Source organism: Grus americana, chromosome 6 (assembly GCF_028858705.1).
Source record: "Grus americana isolate bGruAme1 chromosome 6, bGruAme1.mat, whole genome shotgun sequence".
In the NCBI taxonomy this organism is placed as follows: domain Eukaryota; kingdom Metazoa; phylum Chordata; class Aves; order Gruiformes; family Gruidae; genus Grus; species Grus americana.
In genome coordinates this window covers 19,390,240-19,407,949 of record NC_072857.1, presented here as the reverse complement: position 1 = coordinate 19,407,949, position 17,710 = coordinate 19,390,240, and the positions used below count along the sequence as shown (strand labels likewise).

The window sequence follows — 17,710 nt, the reverse complement described above, 5'->3', positions numbered from 1 at the left end:
AGTTAAAACACTGTTAATTTGACTACAGAAAACAATATGTGTGCAAAGCAGACGGGTATTTTGGGGGGGATTTTTTTTTTGGTGAAGAGGGTCCTAATTTACAACAGCATAAATAAAAAAATAGTCATGTTCTTGCAATGAGTTTCAATCACACTACAAAAATGCAGAGAGGCTTCCACAACACAGGCATATCAAGCCTTCAACAAAGAGTGGCAGGGTATTTAAAAAAAAAAGAAAGATGGTTCTGAGAACAAACCTGTATCAAGCACATAACCTACCAGGTTTCATGGGAATAATTCCTTAACTAGAATGAATGAGAAATAGGCCAAGTTACACAAGGCTTAAAAAAGCAAGATCAATTCTCAAATTCTTAAGGCGATTCATGCACAATTTTACAATCATCTGACATTTTTCTTCACATAAAAATTGCTTTAAGGATGCAATTCAGTTCAGCCAAAGCTTACTTCTATGCCTATGGCAGCTTCCAGAGGTGTTAATGGAAATAGCTAAAGAATACCAACTTCTGCCACTTCAACTGCCAAATCTGTCACCTTCTGTAGAACAGTGATAGAATTGGGTATGTTACACTTTCTGCACACAAAGGGTATGCAAACAAATTCCTGGGGGGTGAATTTAAAGTGCAGCAGTACAGCAGGCAGAGTTACCTGTGCTTAGTAAAAGCAAACACTGAGGATGTGTTGTGTGCCTTACAGTCTATAATATTTCCATGTTTTAGGTGCCTCTGTGATACAGGAAAGCCTTCTATTTAGGATTCACATCTCTGAGCATCTCCTGCAGATGTGGGCTTTAATGCCTTGAGAAATTTGGGGGGGGGGGGGGGGGAAAGGACAATTCCAGTCTTTTACCAGTAAAACACATAACTGGTGGATCTGTAAGGGACTTGGAGCTTTGTTCCTCCCTACCAAGGGAGTCGTCTAACCAGCCTGAGAAGGAAGGTTAGGGATGTGGGGTTTGCTTATCTTCAGGCAGAGATGGGAACTCATACCATCTACAAAGTAATAGGTGCCTCTTTCTCCAATAGTTTAGAAGACCAGCTAGGACTACCTTCTGTATGTGGTCAGATCTTCTGCCTAAGTTTTGAAATTCCTATCTATCTGAAGGGCTTAATATTATAAGCAAAGACAGAGGAGTATTTAATTACATGTACCAAAGAGGGCTCAGATAGGTGCCTTGGTGTTCAGGTCTACCAAGACAGGCTCAAAAGCAGACCTTTAGGTCCCTAGGACTTTAATTAATGAAAAATCAAGGTCGGAAAACTGTAAAGGTCAGGTGCCTGTATGGTTAGGCAACAGTTGACTAAGTAAATCTCATTTACGTCCCCTCTTCAGACCCTTAAATACTGTTATGAATCTGGGACGTAAGAACTGCCACACACTACACTACACAGAGCCAGAGGCAGAACAGAGATTATTGTAGATATTATCCACACATCAGGCTGAGAAGTCATTTGTATAAACCCTTCCTGCCTAAAATCTCTCTTTGGAGATCATCTTAGTTTATTGTTGGCCAGTCTTTCATTGGCCAAGTCAATTTAGTATTTAATTAGTATGAAGATCTTCCAGATCTTACGTATTCCAGAAATCACCCTATGTTGCTAATTGATCAGTGCCTTACATAAAAGGCATTACATGGAATCGTAGTACAGTATCGTCATTTATTTATCCCCCATTTAATAATATTTTTGGATATTAGTATAAGAAAGTAGACCTGGCAACAGGAAAAGGAGTACTAAACACTTCTGTAATTGAACTTCAAAAGGCATCAGTAAAATTAATTTCAAAACAGCGCGATTTCTTTCCCCTATGGTAAGACACCCTTCACTGAAGGGAATTGTGTAATGTAATACTGGTGATCTTGATCATTTGCAAAAATTATCCTTACAATTGCTACCATTCCAAGCTTGCTTTTTTCTCAGTACTTACCTAGGATTGAATTATATCTTCATGTAATGATAGATGCATTTAGGAATACAATGTGTCTCTAGTTCTGTCTCTAATATCATTTAAGATTAATGTTGTCTATGGTTTTGCTGATCAGAAAGCAAGCCTTCGAGGTTTAAAGTTCTTTGAATCTACTTCTGTCTGGGAATCTAAGACAAGCTAGGGCACATGAAAAAGCAGGTTTCAAAGTCTTTAAGAGGCTGTTCCTTTACAACAGGGCACTCATGCCTAAACCCATAAAACTTGGGATGTCTCAGTTCCTTTTCACCTCTTTGTTTTCATGAGCAAAGATACAAGAACAGATTGAAAAGGAGCTCATTAGCGTTTCTGTTTTACTGCAGTGAAAAGGCCAAATCATCTTTTACCAGTGCTGTCTGAGCCACAGTCTATGTGGATGCTCTTTGCTCAAATGATCTTTGAAAATTTCAGGTAAAACCAGCACATGTTTACATAAACTATCATACCAACAAAGAAAGCAACAGCCACCAGAAGACTCACAACTGCTGCATACCCCGTGGCTGTGAATGTGGCACATCAGTTCTTTCTCTTTCTCCAGGCTTTCACAGCCTGGCCACCAGAGGCACGTAAGGTAAGAAAACCCTCCTATTCATCCTTCCCCCAGGCACCATGCCGATTTCACTGTGACAGAATCAGCTGATGTGTAGGGTGGAAGGCAAATCAGAACTACACTGCTATTTTGACTGTCAGTGAAATGGCATTGAAATGATCGCTTCAGTGGGCTGCACCATGGGTGTTTGAAATGAAGATTCGCTGGTAATCAGCTGTTCATCTTGTTTATGCTGTTTAGGGAAAGGTACAACACTGAAAGGCAGCATGCCATTTTGGGGTGACAAAATTAAAAAATGTATTTCACTACAAAATTTTTTCTCCTACTGCATCTTTTCACCATAAGACAATGACTAGCTGTTTCAAACATGGAGCTTGTTTTGAAAACTAGATTTAGAAATGGGCAGAATATAATTTTATATTTTAAAAAAAGTCAAAGCATGAAAAAATCTAGGAATAAATTCAATTTAACATTTAAATACATTACATCTTTTTTTAATACACAAAAATTTTGAAATTTTAATATTAAGGACTTTGATGAAGACATTTTACATTCCTTTTTGAAATTTCCTTTCATTCTGTCTCCCCCAAAATAACACAACGTCAAGTCATTGGGGTTCCTAGGTGGCACAACTTTGAATTGGAAGATACAATCAAGGAAAAGGTAGGGGCCAGGGTCTTACCTTTGGGGACTCAGCTTCTAGAATGATTAGGAAAGGGTGCTTATGACAAAAATGTGGTATGAAACGATTAAGTATAAAATAGTTAAATTTGTGGAAACAGAGGAAAATCTCTCTTACAATCACAGTGTGCTTGTATTTAATATTTTCTTATTCCCATAATAACTCTGTAGCACAGATGAAACATCGTTGCTTCATTTTACATTTGTCTGGCCTAAAATTTAAAAGTATTTAATTGTTTTGAATATAAGTGAAGTAGGCAGAAAAATGAAAATAAGTGATGCAATCTTAAAATTATATTCGCTCCAAATATTAGTAGATCACAGTCAGAGTACTGGGCTCTTCATATAGGTATTTCCAGAGCAGTGATGACCACTTCTTTTTTCAATAGGAAAGAATAAAAGCAAGCAGAACAAACACAACAGCTGTTGTGCAATATCCAGGTGTAGGTTGGTGGTTCATTACACAAGCATCAGGCATGCTCAACTTCATTTTCCACTCTAGCATAACTAAGTAACATGCAAATATTTGTGATTTTTTTTAAATAAATATACATAGTGAATTTGTGTTTTGAGCTCAGAATATGATGACTGGGCATAAATAAAAGGAAACCTCAAGAAATAAAACTGCAAGATGCTAGAAATTTTTCTAATCCCTAGCAAAATATCCTAATATTGGTTTGACATCTATATGTAAAGTATAATATGCAGTAAAAAAAAATTAAAACCTTTTAGAAGGAAAGCTTGACTCCTTATCTTTTGCATTCTCTGAGGATATCAACAATGTCTTCCACACAGCAGTTTTTGCCATTTCATCAGAAATGTTTATCACAGATGGGTCATCTCTAGGCAAGAGTAAAAGTAAATACACAATAAACCAATAAGCAATCAGTCTTTGTAACTTATTAACTCTACAAAACTCCTTGAAAACTGATAGTGATGACAATAAATAAGTGCAATGTAAGTTACGAAATTATGTTAAACTTCAAAAGTCCTGAACAATGACTTCAGTATTCTCTTAAAACATCTTAGCATTTTTTTAGTATTTTCCTCCTCCAATAGCAGTTAACCACAGTAATATCAATAAAATATATCCTTTCACTTCCAACTAACAGAGAAAAATTAGGAACTGTGAAATTAAATACTGCCCCAAGATCTCACAGCATGCCAGTGGCATAGTTGGATTAAATAAGAATCCTAAGAACTCCTAATAGTTCTTAAAGTACTTATTCTCTGAAAGTCTACCTGCTTTTAAAACAATTTTGAAAGCAATCAAAAACCTTGACAAAAGTCAAAGATTTATTTATTTTTAAGCTAAGCATTGCTAATATAAAATAGAACAAAAAGGTATGGACAAAAGAAGAAAAAAACAGACCATTAGAAGTGTGGAATCAAAAGTAAGAAACAGGTTGGGATTTTTCAGAGACACAGTTATTTGCCTTAGGAGACACGAGGGTAACTGCATGTTAAAATATAAGAGGAGGCCGCTCTGAGATGGCGTTCCTATGTACTCAGCATTAATGCAGAGGATACTATCAGCAGATATTTCAAATCTTTATTAAGAACTAACTTTCTGAAAACTGTAAATGAGAGTCCTTATGGGCTGGCCACATGTATTATTACTACCTATAACATAGGGTTTCGTGCTTTTTCAGTTGTGTCAAGCCTGCATTACGCCTTATCTACCTTGGACAGCTCTTGATTCACTTCTTATCTCACATAGATGGAATCTTAATTAGAATGTTTTAAGATGTAATACTGTAAGAACTGAGTTTTTCTGAGGTGTGTTCAAAACCGTTCCTGGCTTCCTGCTGGCATCAGGATGAAGGGTTTGACCTGCTCTACATCTTCCTTTCGCACCATGCATGCAGAAGCCAAGGTTTATTATGAACAGCCTGATCCTGCAGTCGTGCCCAAGGGAAAACTTCAGCTAATGTGGCCTTTTCCTAGGGACTGAGAGACCACGTGGAAAGAGACTAGAAAAGGGCTGAGCTTGTTAAATGCTGCAGTATATGGTCCAGTTTACTAGTCTGTACTACCAAACATCTTCCTGACATTCAGTAAGCATTAAGAATAAATATTGTGGCATGTTTATTTTATTTGTTTAATTGTAACTCACCTAAAAGAGGAAAGGTATATTTTACCTGTAATGTCCTTCTAGTGGTAACTGCACAGTCCCTTCCTCTTCCATTGCTAACATACTTTGCTCTTCCTAGAAGGAAGGAATTTAGACATTGAGACAGGATACGATGGTGTGAAAAGTGAAATTTATATACTTTAATCCTTTTTCCCCCTGTAAGTATTTATTTGAAGTTCTTAAAGATACTTTTGAACTCTCTTAATTTAAATATTTGACATTTAAAATCCTCTGTTTTAAAAGATGTATCTTCATGTTATTTTTCAATGCCAAATAGAGGAGACATGTAACAATAAAGAAAAAGAAAAATTAGTAACACTGAGTGAGCAACTGTATGGTGAATTTTAAATATGACATGTAACAGGATATATACATTGCAATGTTAATATGCAAAAATCAGGAAGCCAAATTTAAGTCTGCACATGCAGACTGAAACAGTTTTATTGCAGTGAAAGGTAGTGAAACAAGACACCAAAATTAATTTTCACTTGAACAGAGAAGAAACTTCTGTGAGTAATAGGAAGTGAACTAGGATACGTATCTACCAAAAATCTTTTTGTCAAATATTTACAAATTTAGAAAATCTATCTTAGGGGGACGGGAGAACAAAAAACCACCCCTCAAGCACCATATCCTGCCTGCAAGAACAAAGGAAAACAAGTATCTGTTAGATGTCAGCTCAAGGCTTCACGGGATGATTCTCAAGGCTGATAGAGGCAGGAGGTTAACGTGCCTTCACATGAACGTAACCATAAATCCTACCCTAAACTGCTGTGCTGCGTGTGTGTGAGCATAACAGACACCCAGAGACCTCCATGTCTTTATTCCCTTTGTTAGAAGGCTTTGTAACAGTTTATCCTGATGCCTGTTTGAAAGTGTGAGTTGGCTCTCCCAAAAAGAGAAGCTTACCGTTTTCTGGCAGATCACCCAAAACCCCACATGCATCATACACATTGATAAGTTGGTATTAGCTGCAAGAGCCAGTACAATTTTCCAAAATAGTAGAATTCAAGTCCTCTCTGCACAGAAATTTGTTTCTTCTATGTTTTACTATTACAACTATTTTAAAAGTCAAAATATTTTTTTCTCCAAATGGGAGAAGTCACTTTGTTCATTCCTGTCTCAGAGAGACTTAATTGATTAACATCAAGTGGCTTCCAATGGAGGTCTGTGAGAAGAAGGCATATATAATATCCACTATAAATGTACAAAGCCTTGGAAAGACATGGCCTAAAAATATAAAAACAACTAAAGTGATGAAATTAGGATCCAATCAAATAAGTTTCAGATCTTGTCAACTATATTTCTGAATATTCTTGTGGGTAGGATACTTCTATTTTTAAAAGCCGTGTGATAGCAACTCTCCAATTAATTCCTTAGGCTACATGTCAGAAGTTTTATTACTAGTTAATTTTGTCATTTCCAGGCTTCACAGCTTCATAAGTTTTTGACAGTTGAACAGTTTTAATAATAGCTCCAAATATTTAGAAATGCCAAAATATGTAAAAATAACCTCTCAAAATAGACAGTGAATGAAATAAAGTAACACCAGTAGATTTTCCCAGTTTTGTTTTCTGATGCCTTTCTATCAAGCATGGGAAGGAAAGTGACATACAACGAAAACATGAGGATAACAAGGCATTCTTTCCAATAACCAGACCCACAAGCAAAGAGCTACCTTGGTTACTTTTGGTTACTCTGAATTGTGGTGACAACAGATACTGTGGTGAAACAACTCTCTGGTCTGCTTGGATTCAAGGGGGAAAACAATGACTCACGTATTTTAATCGCAGCCTGGTAGTTTTGCAGGCACATGCTAAATAGTAAATCATCATCATGATGTTTATCACCTCAGTAAAACTTTTTCCCCAAAACATATTCTATGAAAGTATGTTGAATATGTCAAAGAAAGCAAAGTTATAGTTCTCCAGGTTACAAGTAAGGCAGTGAGTTGTCAAAGGTCACAGAAGGATCCTAAAAGCAGAGAAATCTAGTTTTCATAGTTACATGTGCAAATTATTAGCTCGTGTCCTGTTTCTGAAATAGACTTACCAATAGGAATCCTTACACACACTATTTCACTGGTCTCAGATCACATCTCAGAGCATCCCTAGGGATAAATTGCTGATTTATCCATTCCAATTGTCTAGTTTTTGCAGTACCCTTGTACCACCAAAAGGCTATGTCTCACAGGTCCCAGGCTTTGGCAGAGGACTTCAGGGCATCTTAGAGGTCACATGCACAACTGTCCCCAGAGCACTCCTGCCAGAAGTGACCACAGTTTGCCACGACCACATGGCATCTTCTGCACCTTCACCTCTCGCTGCCACCACAGCCTCACACCATGCTGCTAATCAAAAGTGCTGGCACAGGACACACGACTCCCATTTAAAATAACCTGGCACCAACTGCTCCTGCAGTTAGTGCTTCTCCATTGAGACTTGTCCCTCATTTATTTGGGCCCAGTACTGATGTTTCCTAACGGTTGACATTGATCAGGTGGCTGATACCAGGGACAGAGGTCTTTGTCCCTTACGCATAAAGTTACTCTATATTCCCACAGGTTTATATGATATTCAAACAGGCCATTCATGAAGCAGCAGCTGGATGAAAACACTATCAAACAGATGAAAAACTGGTTAGAGATCTACACTCAGAAAGATCAGTGTGTCACTGTCAAAATACAGGAAAATTCTGAATGGAAATGTATAAGAATCTGTTCTATATCACGTTTATAAGAAATGATCTGACATGCATATTCTTTGAAAGGAGACGAGTCCAGATCTGAAACAGTCAACTGGGTAGTAGTGCCACAGGCTGTAAGTGAAAGTCTGAGATTTGGTTAACAGGGGTAAGCAGCGTTGCTGACTTTTTCATTAGAAACTGGAAGTAAATTGTTTCTGCAGTAGCAGAAGGAAAATGCTGGCCGAGTGTAATAGGGATACTGCGCAGGGTTATGACACTGTTAAGCGGAGAGGGCACAGGGTGATGGCGTGTGACCCACGTATGGCTCAGATGTAGCTGGGATATGCTATGCCCCTTAAATTCTGCCGTGCTCTCCTCAGCTTCTCCAGCAGGGACGAGACCAGTCCCAATGCAGCGAAGCGCCCCAGGCATCTGAGGGCTTTCCTACAGACACAGGTTCATCCCCGCACGTCATCTCAGCAGGTCTCAGGAGATACTATGGTATATGACAGTATGGTAGCATAAGAATCTATATCTAACAGACATCCCCACCTAAGCCTATTAGATTTGTAACCTTAAAAGGACTTATGTAAAATATGACAGTATTACACTTTGGACACTGTTGACAAGTCTGCCTGTTGCATGGAATATGCCTTATTTACAGAATTTTCTCTAAATGTCTGAAGGAGAAATTGATGAAGTGCTACATACAAAAAAAAGACCAACCTGAAACCATGACCCACCTCTTTCTCAGCATCTTCCAGTTTCTTTTTCTTGCTCTCTGGCATCAAATCATCTAACCAACTGAGCTCCCGCTTAGTAAAAAAGAAATCCATGAGCTTTCGGACAAATACTAAAGCTAGGACCTGTAAAGATATTAATTCAAAAAATTAGGAAATTAAACTAGTAAAACTGACAAATACACTTGTAGAGGAATACTTTCAAAAGTGACCACAGTTTACAGCTAGAATTTTATCCTTTAATTTGGACAGGCCAACAGCTGGTCTTCCTTTGTTCAGATGAAGTATGGCTTGAAGCATTTAACAATCACTGAGGTCTTTTATTTTCAATTACTGAAATAATCAGAGAGAGATCATTTAAAGCAGTATAATAGATTTTTCTTTTATTTCCAGCAAGACACAGAACTATCAGTCAAGTTCCTCAGTGCCATGAACAATCTTCCTTAACGAGGCAATGTTCTTTCTGTAAAATGATTAAGCACTACCCCTTAAATAAAAACATCAGATAAATTTTAGTAATTTTTATTTTAAGAGAAGAATTTTCCCTAAGAGAATATACAGTTGGGCTATCCACATATATAAACAGAGTGCAACCTAGACTCAAACTAGAGGTTATATTTTTCCTTACTTAATACTGTACAAATTGTCCTTCAATATTGAATCAAAGCAATATTATCATTACCTGCCCACAGTTAATTTTTTCTTCAATAATAATTATCCACAAGTGGAAAGAAAAGGGATTTTGAGAGGAAATAAAAAATATTTCATACCATCATAGGAAAGACAATGGCAGCTCTTGAAACCTTTATAATCCACAGCAGCACAAGACAACTCAGCTGAATTACAGTGAAGAGATGGACCTTTCTAAGAGGAACATGCCTCAGATAAATGAAGTCTGGCTGATGCTTTGCAGGCATCCAGAATAACTTTATCCTGTCAAAAAGCTGAAAGAGAAATTTTAAAACATTTGCATCAAAATGAGCTGTAGGATCATCTATGCTGACATTCACACACTGCCTAAGTATCCTAAGCATCTGGCTAGTTATTCTAAAAGCAAAAACTGTGCAGAAGTTCAGGAGCACAGAAAAGAACTACCTCAATTATAATCACGAGCCATGAATCGATACTAGTCCAATGGTGGTAAAGGACTCATCTTCTCTCCAGTTGAGCCACCACAGTAAGAATGAGAATCATATTATTTAAGTAAAGTTTAATTATTTGGTTAGTCATACTTCTGTTTTCTTTTGCACTTTCTTGACAAAACCAGGAACAAAAAACCAAAAGAATGCCAGAAAGCCAACTGCCATGCTGTTAGGAATGGATATGAGAGGTTCTTGTTTTTCAGACCTATTTGGCTCCACACTGACCTGAGACTCTGTGTCAGTTGCTATGGCACAGTGATGATGGTGATGCACCATTTCTCCCTGCATGGATGATCCATGCTATATTCACAGAGTCTTCAGGAATTTCAAGTTTCAGGAATTTTTAGTGAGCATGTGCAAACTGCATTTTTTTAAAGGCTTATAATTTGGCCAGATTTGAACAGATTTCTTTTTCACAGAAACAGCAAAAAGCACATCCTCCCACAAAAACCATCTTATCAAATCTCAATTCCTTGTCCCAGCTTGGAGGAGGGAGATGCTATAACTTTTCCAAGTAAAGATAGCCAGATTTTAGCATGCCTTAAAAACACTCCTCAATAGTGTACTTTCTCATACCCTTGTTCTGAGAAACAGCTGAACCATATTAAGTTGAAATTATCTAAACCTCAGTGAAAGCCAAACTACACTTCTTAGAATATCAACTCAAATGATAAGAACTAGGCAAAGTTATAAAAGAAGAGTATCTGAATAGAAAAAGCCAGCCAAAAAACAAGAGATGTTGCCATCGTTGCCCGTAAATAATAGCATGGTAAAAAAAAGACATTTTTCACTCGCAATCAAAAATTTAAATATAAAGAAAAACAATGAGGCATTTTCTTTGCTCTTTGTATTTGACAACCTTTTGCACTGTATAATTCATGTTTTCGTCACGTGATTGTTCTTTCTCAGTTGTCTTGGAAGGTGTATCAATACCTCAACTTTTGATAACAAACAAAGGCACACTTGAAAATTGGAGTGTAAGATGGGATAAAAGATTTGACACCATGCTGTTTACCGCTGCAGTCGTCCAGGAGAAATGGTACATAGGATACCATTACCAGCCCTGATCCGAATGCTGGAGTGCCTGGCTTCCGCCAGGGGCTCCTGCTTAAGGGCACTGCAGGAATGCTGCCCTTCCACTAGACTTGCCCTTTGTCCCAAGACCAGAAATTAAGTAGCATGGGACTTCCTGGCCTGGGGCATTTATTTGCACAGGAAATGTCTTCAAAATCTCACCTCTGTTAGTTTTAGGGCAAGTTAGTCAAAAGCTTCATATAGGCAAAGTTCAAGATCAAGAGTACTGAAAAGACAGCAAGCAAGCAAGTCAACGGGGAGGCAGGGGAGAGATCCTGATAGTTGTTACTCAGTTTTTAGGCTTAGCCAAAATTCCCTTGATAACAAGGGAGAACAGAAAAATCACCACCTAAAAAATGAAAAATTGGGGCACATTATCTAAAGGGAATACTCTATTTAGAGATAATCCATTTTCCTTTTTAAGTGAGTCACTTTCAAGAATTTAAGACTGGCAACATTCCTTTAAGATTATACTCAAAAGATAACAGAATAATATAATAAGGATATATATTTATCAAAAGCATCATCAGTAATACACTCTTCATAAACCCATTTTACCTGAATTCCCTTTAGAGATGAAGCACCCATGTAAAGAAATACTCCATAAAGTACTGGCATAGGAATAAACTGCACAAACAAGTAGAGAAAGGGAAAAGCATATTAAATACCATTCAATTTTAATGCTTCTAGAAAGACATTCTAAATAGTTGAAATTCAAAGTGCCATATGCCTGCATTAATCAGACAAGTTGTAAATTCAGAGTCGCTCAATTACAAATTAATACTGTTTCTCTGAGTATAAAGCAAAAGAAGAATCTGGGTCAATAGTTTTATTTTCCTTTCATGGCCACTTATTGTAATATACTTTATTCACTATTAATAAAATTAACAGAACTATGTGAAAAATGAAAGTGTTTAATACATACTTAAATACTTTACTTAAAAGACTGCTCAGGAGAGCATCTGAATAGTAAAGCTATAATCCTAAGAAAAATGTTCAAGACACACACAAAATACTTCATACTGCTAGAAGAAATGTTCTGTGCCATAAGCATTTAAAAATGGGTAAATTACTTTTATGGAATGATTTTGTAAGGGACTATTTTAAATGTTCAGGCTCTCAGTATACAGTGTATGGGTAAAGGAATATTTCCATACAAAAGTATCTTTTTAAAATACTAAATACATGTAACACATGTTCTGTGTGTTTTCAAAGTGAAGATTTTATGATATACTTAAAACATTATTGAGAAATACAAGTTCTAAGGGCTTATTGCCTTCACTGTGACAACATGCAAGTCTATATTCTGGTTTTAAGGAACCAGTGGCAAAACTCTCACTGATTTCACAGAGGCTAGATAATTCTTAAAAACAGTAACTATTATGTATATAAATAGTATTATATAGGCATATAACTAGACACCAGTTTCAGGACACTGGTGAGCTGTGTTGAGTATGCAGGCAGCATGAGTGAATTGTCATGTTCATTTCCAAGAAATGAACCAAAGAACTTGTCTCACAACTGTGAAAATATTTTTAAATTATCCAAAAATGTTTTTTAAATTTTCTAAATTTTCTAAATAAACGTACTTATTGGTAGGACTTGTTTCATGATATACTTGTTTCAAAGTATAGACAAAGGGTGAATCTTCATATACTACAGGTCAATGGCAGAATTCCCTCTGACTTCAGTCGGGCCAGATTTTCGTAACAAGGTTTTTGTTTTCAAAATGTTTGATGCCCCTAGCCATTGTACTATGCAGAACTGGAATTCCACTTTAGATTATCATTGTATAAGATTACGCTAGTTAGTAATGTGCCTGCAAAGGGCACACATTAAATAATACGGTAACAACAGTGTAAAGTTCAGTGCAGCGCAGTATTCTTTAGCTTTTCCTTACTTCCCCAAATTACCTTCAGAATACTTGTCAAGAAGACAGATGAGCCCATAAGGATAAAAATCATGAGCCCTGTGACTCTTTGCTCCCGGATTCCAAGAAATTTTGGCTGCTCCCCTGGAGCGGAGCACTCCGATTCCAGTTTTAAGCTATTCACATGGGAAATAGAGAGGACAGTGGCTGCAACAAACCACGGCAATCCCATAATAGAGCACACTCCAAGCATGACTGCCACCATGAGCAGGTCGAGGTGGTATCCACATCCTTTCTGTTAAAAAAAAGTAATGACAGCAAGAAGATATAAAATGACATCTGAATTAAGGAGAACACTCCCGGTAGGCATTCCTAATGAACAGACAATTAAAAAATATGTGACTTGTAGGAAAAAATAGCTTTCTTCTGTGTTATCCAGGTTGGGTCAGTGGTGATGGCAAACTGGTTATCTAAGGGGAATTCCTACTAGTTCACAAGAAATGCTTAATGTTATTAGACTCCAGTTATGAGTTAAGTGTACGTATCACAAATCCACTTTACAATGGGCACCAAATACCTTTCCTGCTTACAAAAGACATACTAGTAAGACAATGTAAAATACATACATTTTCTGTTTTAACTAAATCTCTTCTGTGGATAAAGGTAAGCAGAACATCCAGCTGCACTGCCATTTTTCTACTACACTAATCTTAATAGATGCTCCATCCATCCTTACACAGGAGGCAGAAAAATATGTATTTTAGTTCTTTCCTACACAAAAATTCTGAAGTTAACATTTGCAAAGTCAGTTTATGCTCTAAAGTGCCATAAAAACACACTGATCCTTTTAACATTTTTATAGATGGTAAGCACATGATAGTAGTAAGTTTTCACTAATGTACTTTCATCTTATCTAAGAACAGATAGCTAGAAATTAAGATGAATTAAACCATAATTAAGTCTATATTTATTAATTTTATATTTAAACTATTAAGATTATAATTAACATTAAATTAAACTATAAAATAATATTCATCATCAGGTATTGTTTTACTGGTTTTCCTATTCAATAGTTAAAAGTAGTGTCATAAATATTGATATGAGAAGTCAGTACAAAACCTTTGGGTTTGGATCATATACGTAGTAGTCAAATACACCGTAAATTTATCAACAGGAGGACATTGCTTTGCTTTTGTAGTAGTGGATAAAACTCTTTGGCCAAATCTTAGATACATTTTAAAACTTGCAAATACAACCTGCACTTGAAAATGACCAATGATTTGCATCAAGCTTGGTTGTATAGCTATCTGTTAACCATAGCTGAGAGGGGCATTTCTTTTCAGTTTTACTAAGTATCCAGGACCACCACACAGCTGCAAGCAGGAGCTCAAGCTATTTTCCTTTAAAAAATCAGGTAAGTTAGTTATCTCCACAAAATTTTGCAATACGGCAACAAATCCAATGTCATGGTCTGATGAAACAGTGATGTTCATGCAAACAATGTGAATATGTTGAACCATAATTTTGCCTGTAAACCCATGCAAATGCTTTTTGACATAAAAAAAGTAACTAAACTAAACTTGGAAGGGTTTGCTACAGAGACTGCCAAAAGCTGAAATGTGCACTATTCAGAATTTGCTATGGGATGTATAAAAAAAGAGGGGAAAACGAGTTGGAAGCAAACAAATCATTTCTTTCTGAAGACAACTTTTACTTCTAAAATGGGAAGCGTCTGGGTTTATGAAAATGTAAGCCACATATCGAAATGAAAATGCCATCTTATTTGCTTACATTATTTAAAAAGGGGAATTCATACAAAGTAAAGGAAACGAAAAGAATCAACTCTAGCAACCTTCCCTCACTCCGCAAAAGTGCTTCTGAGTCTTATCTCAAGACACATCTTGACAAACTCAGAGATGTGTCAAACACAGATATTAGTTACACGCACAATGCACTCAGAGAAAGAGTTTAATTCTAAATCCTAACAGAGACACCTTTTTTTACCTTCTGACACATTTATGAGGAATGTATCTGCTAATGCATACAGAATCCTAGAGCATTTCCTCACATTCATACATGATCTGAGGAACTTGACATATGGGAAGAAAAGGAAGCATAGCAACAGGTGATGCTACACCAGACCCCAGCAAAACTAAAACGCAGCAAGACAAGGGGGCAGCCAGGAGGACCATCTGACTCCCAGATGCCAGTGCTGAAAAAACACATTCCAAAGCTTGGCAGCAAATTCCTGCATCTGTCAAGTTAACCACATGCAATGCTATGGATTGACATGAAGAGCCAGGCTGACAAAGAGGGCAAAAAAAGAACATATCAAATGTCACAATCATCCAAGAAGAGGCAGTGCAAAGTGAAGGTTGCAAATGCATTTGCTAAAGCAACTTGGGATTGGATTGCTGCTTATTAAAAGCATGTCAAAAAAAGCCTAAGCTCGCTGCATATACATGTACAGAAACCTGCTGCTAGATTTTGCCCAACAGTTTTTCAGAGGGGTGATGTCCCTTTTTCTCTCTCCATCTGTAGGCAACTAAAGTGTTAGAGAACAGAGCAGGAAGTTGTCCTATGTTGTTTTAAGAACCCATTGTGACTCTAAAGCTCAGTTTTATTCTCCTCCCTTCTTTAAGTGAGCAAGGGCATTAAAAAAAAGGATGGGTAGAACCACAGAGAAGGATGAAGAGAGGGAAAAAAATAATCTTATATTACAATATAACCCCTGAATAGTTTTTCAAAATCCAATCCATTAAAACAACACTGTCAATATCTGAAGAGGTAATTAATATTACAGTACTTTAAGAAATTACTAACTTCCAGACTTTTTTCTTTAGGTGAACAGGTATCATACTTCTAATAAAGCATATAGGATAGCACTTTTCTTGATTCAGAATCTCTGTTCGAAATCACCTTCATACAGACTTCTATAAGGCAGCGAATCACTGACATAGAGCACAGGTACTACACAGACCAAGAGAGAAAAAGCATAACAATTTAAAGGAGTGCTATGTAACACATAATAAATTAGCATACTCAAGTAGATGAGGGTATATTACATAACCTGAAGCAGAAAACGACAAGTGAAAATATAACTGTTTGACTGAATACCTTCAGTTTATGTTCTTTTCTATTGATAATGACAGCTGTGATCTGCTGGTCCATAAAGATAAGGATAGTACAAAGCAGGGCTGGAATTACAGCAGCTATCACTGTCCACCAAGGATTAGGCCCCAAAGGAGTAATAAACCAGCCACGATCATCTCTGGTGGGCTATAAAAACAGAGTCATGCATGTACAGTCAGAACTCGAAGGATTGTTTACATTTCAACTTCAGAGAATACATACAAAAACATTACTAAGATATGATTCCCTTTAAAATCAATCTATGTAGGAGCACAGAAAAATGCTAAATTTCCTATGATACCAAGAAGTGAGGTTACATATAATAAAATAATCTGGGGTATTAGAGACTTGGTTGTATTTGATACAATGAACTTGGAATTTGGAAGGAGCCCCAGAACATTACAGTAGTCTAGGATTTGGGTAATTTCAGCCAGGTTGGTCCTCACACAGAAGACATCAGGAGCATGAAGGGGCCTGATGGGAGAGGACAGGCCACTAATCAGAGAGGTTGCATAGTACTTGATGAATATAAAAAATTCAGAATAGTATCACTATTCCCTGATGATGAAAAAATACAATAAACCCATTACGGCACACTACTTTGTCAAAATAATAAGGTAGTGCAATTTATCAACAAATTACCTTAAAAGCATTTGGAACCTGAAGTTTTGGTGATGGAATCCCAATGGCATAGTCAATTAAAACCATGGACAAAATAGTAAGAAAGACAGCAAAATCGCTGACAACAGATCGTACCTACAATTAATGAGAGAAATGACAATTTTAACTAAAACATTAATGTGTGATTTAGGATTTATTTTTCTTCACTGTTTTAAGCGATTTTGTGCTTGCAGCTAAACCCATGCTTATTCTGATACAATTTTCCAACAGAGAAAAGATGCAGTGTCCACTTCACCAGCAGTTAATTGAATTTGTAATGCAGATGGTATTAATGTTTACGCATGACTAATGACAACTTTTGAGTTAAAAAATGGCACACACCTTTGTTGGGAAGTATCGGCTAGTTTTGAACTGCTTCAGTGTGGACGACAGTGTTACTGTAGAAAAGAATAAGATGACAGACCAGAAGAGGACATCTGGAACATACGGGCCATGATGACCACAGGCTCGTCCAACAAACTCTCCATGAAACTTTTTACATTCCTATCAGGGAGAGCAAAGTAGTATTGTTCTGAAAAATATCCATGCTTACACCAATATCTTCTTTCCAGTTACTTGCTAAATTGCAAGCAGATTATATTACTAGAAATACTAAAATAATTTTTAGATATTTATTCTTTTAAAAATTAAAACTCCTGATGTTTGTATCTAGTCTGCATGGAAAACTCTCAAGCCCTCAAAATAATCTCTTTTTTAACACGTATTAAATGATGAAGTCACTAAGACATACCATAAAAAGTCATTAATGTAAAACTAGATTTATTTCACATTGAACAAGTACACTTATTTATTTTCTGTTTACAAACACAGATTTGCACTTCCTAATTCCTTCCAAGAGAGGAAAGCGCAGTTCAAAAGCTACCAAGAGAAAGGCTGCTCCTGGTGCACCCTCAAGAACTCATTTTTTATTTTAACTTCACAGGCCAACCAATTCAAGGAAAAGCTACTTAGAATGTACAGTATTAGCCTAAAAGGGGACCAATACATTTAATACCACATGGGGGCAGCACATTCCACAAATTATCATTTTCTTAAAAAACAC

The 17,710-nt window shown here is 36.7% G+C and overlaps 1 protein-coding gene across 4 annotated transcripts in view; it reads right to left on the bottom strand.

The window, feature by feature from the left end:
- Positions 1–278: 278 nt before the first annotated feature.
- The window catches only part of SLC4A10 (solute carrier family 4 member 10), a 161,683-nt gene continuing 144,251 nt past the window's right edge, over positions 279–17,710 (bottom strand). For all 4 annotated transcript variants that reach the window (XM_054830215.1, XM_054830216.1, XM_054830214.1 and 1 more), the window contains exons 16-25: positions 16,990–17,151; positions 16,630–16,743; positions 15,973–16,134; positions 12,899–13,150; positions 11,544–11,612; positions 9,540–9,713; positions 8,773–8,895; positions 5,352–5,419; positions 3,936–4,052; positions 279–304 (exon numbers count right to left, since the gene is read on the bottom strand). In XM_054830215.1, the coding sequence (XP_054686190.1) occupies positions 301–304; positions 3,936–4,052; positions 5,352–5,419; positions 8,773–8,895; positions 9,540–9,713; positions 11,544–11,612; positions 12,899–13,150; positions 15,973–16,134; positions 16,630–16,743; positions 16,990–17,151 (1,245 nt within the window). In that variant the 3' untranslated portion in view covers positions 279–300. The remainder of the gene's footprint in view (positions 305–3,935; positions 4,053–5,351; positions 5,420–8,772; positions 8,896–9,539; positions 9,714–11,543; positions 11,613–12,898; positions 13,151–15,972; positions 16,135–16,629; positions 16,744–16,989; positions 17,152–17,710) is intronic.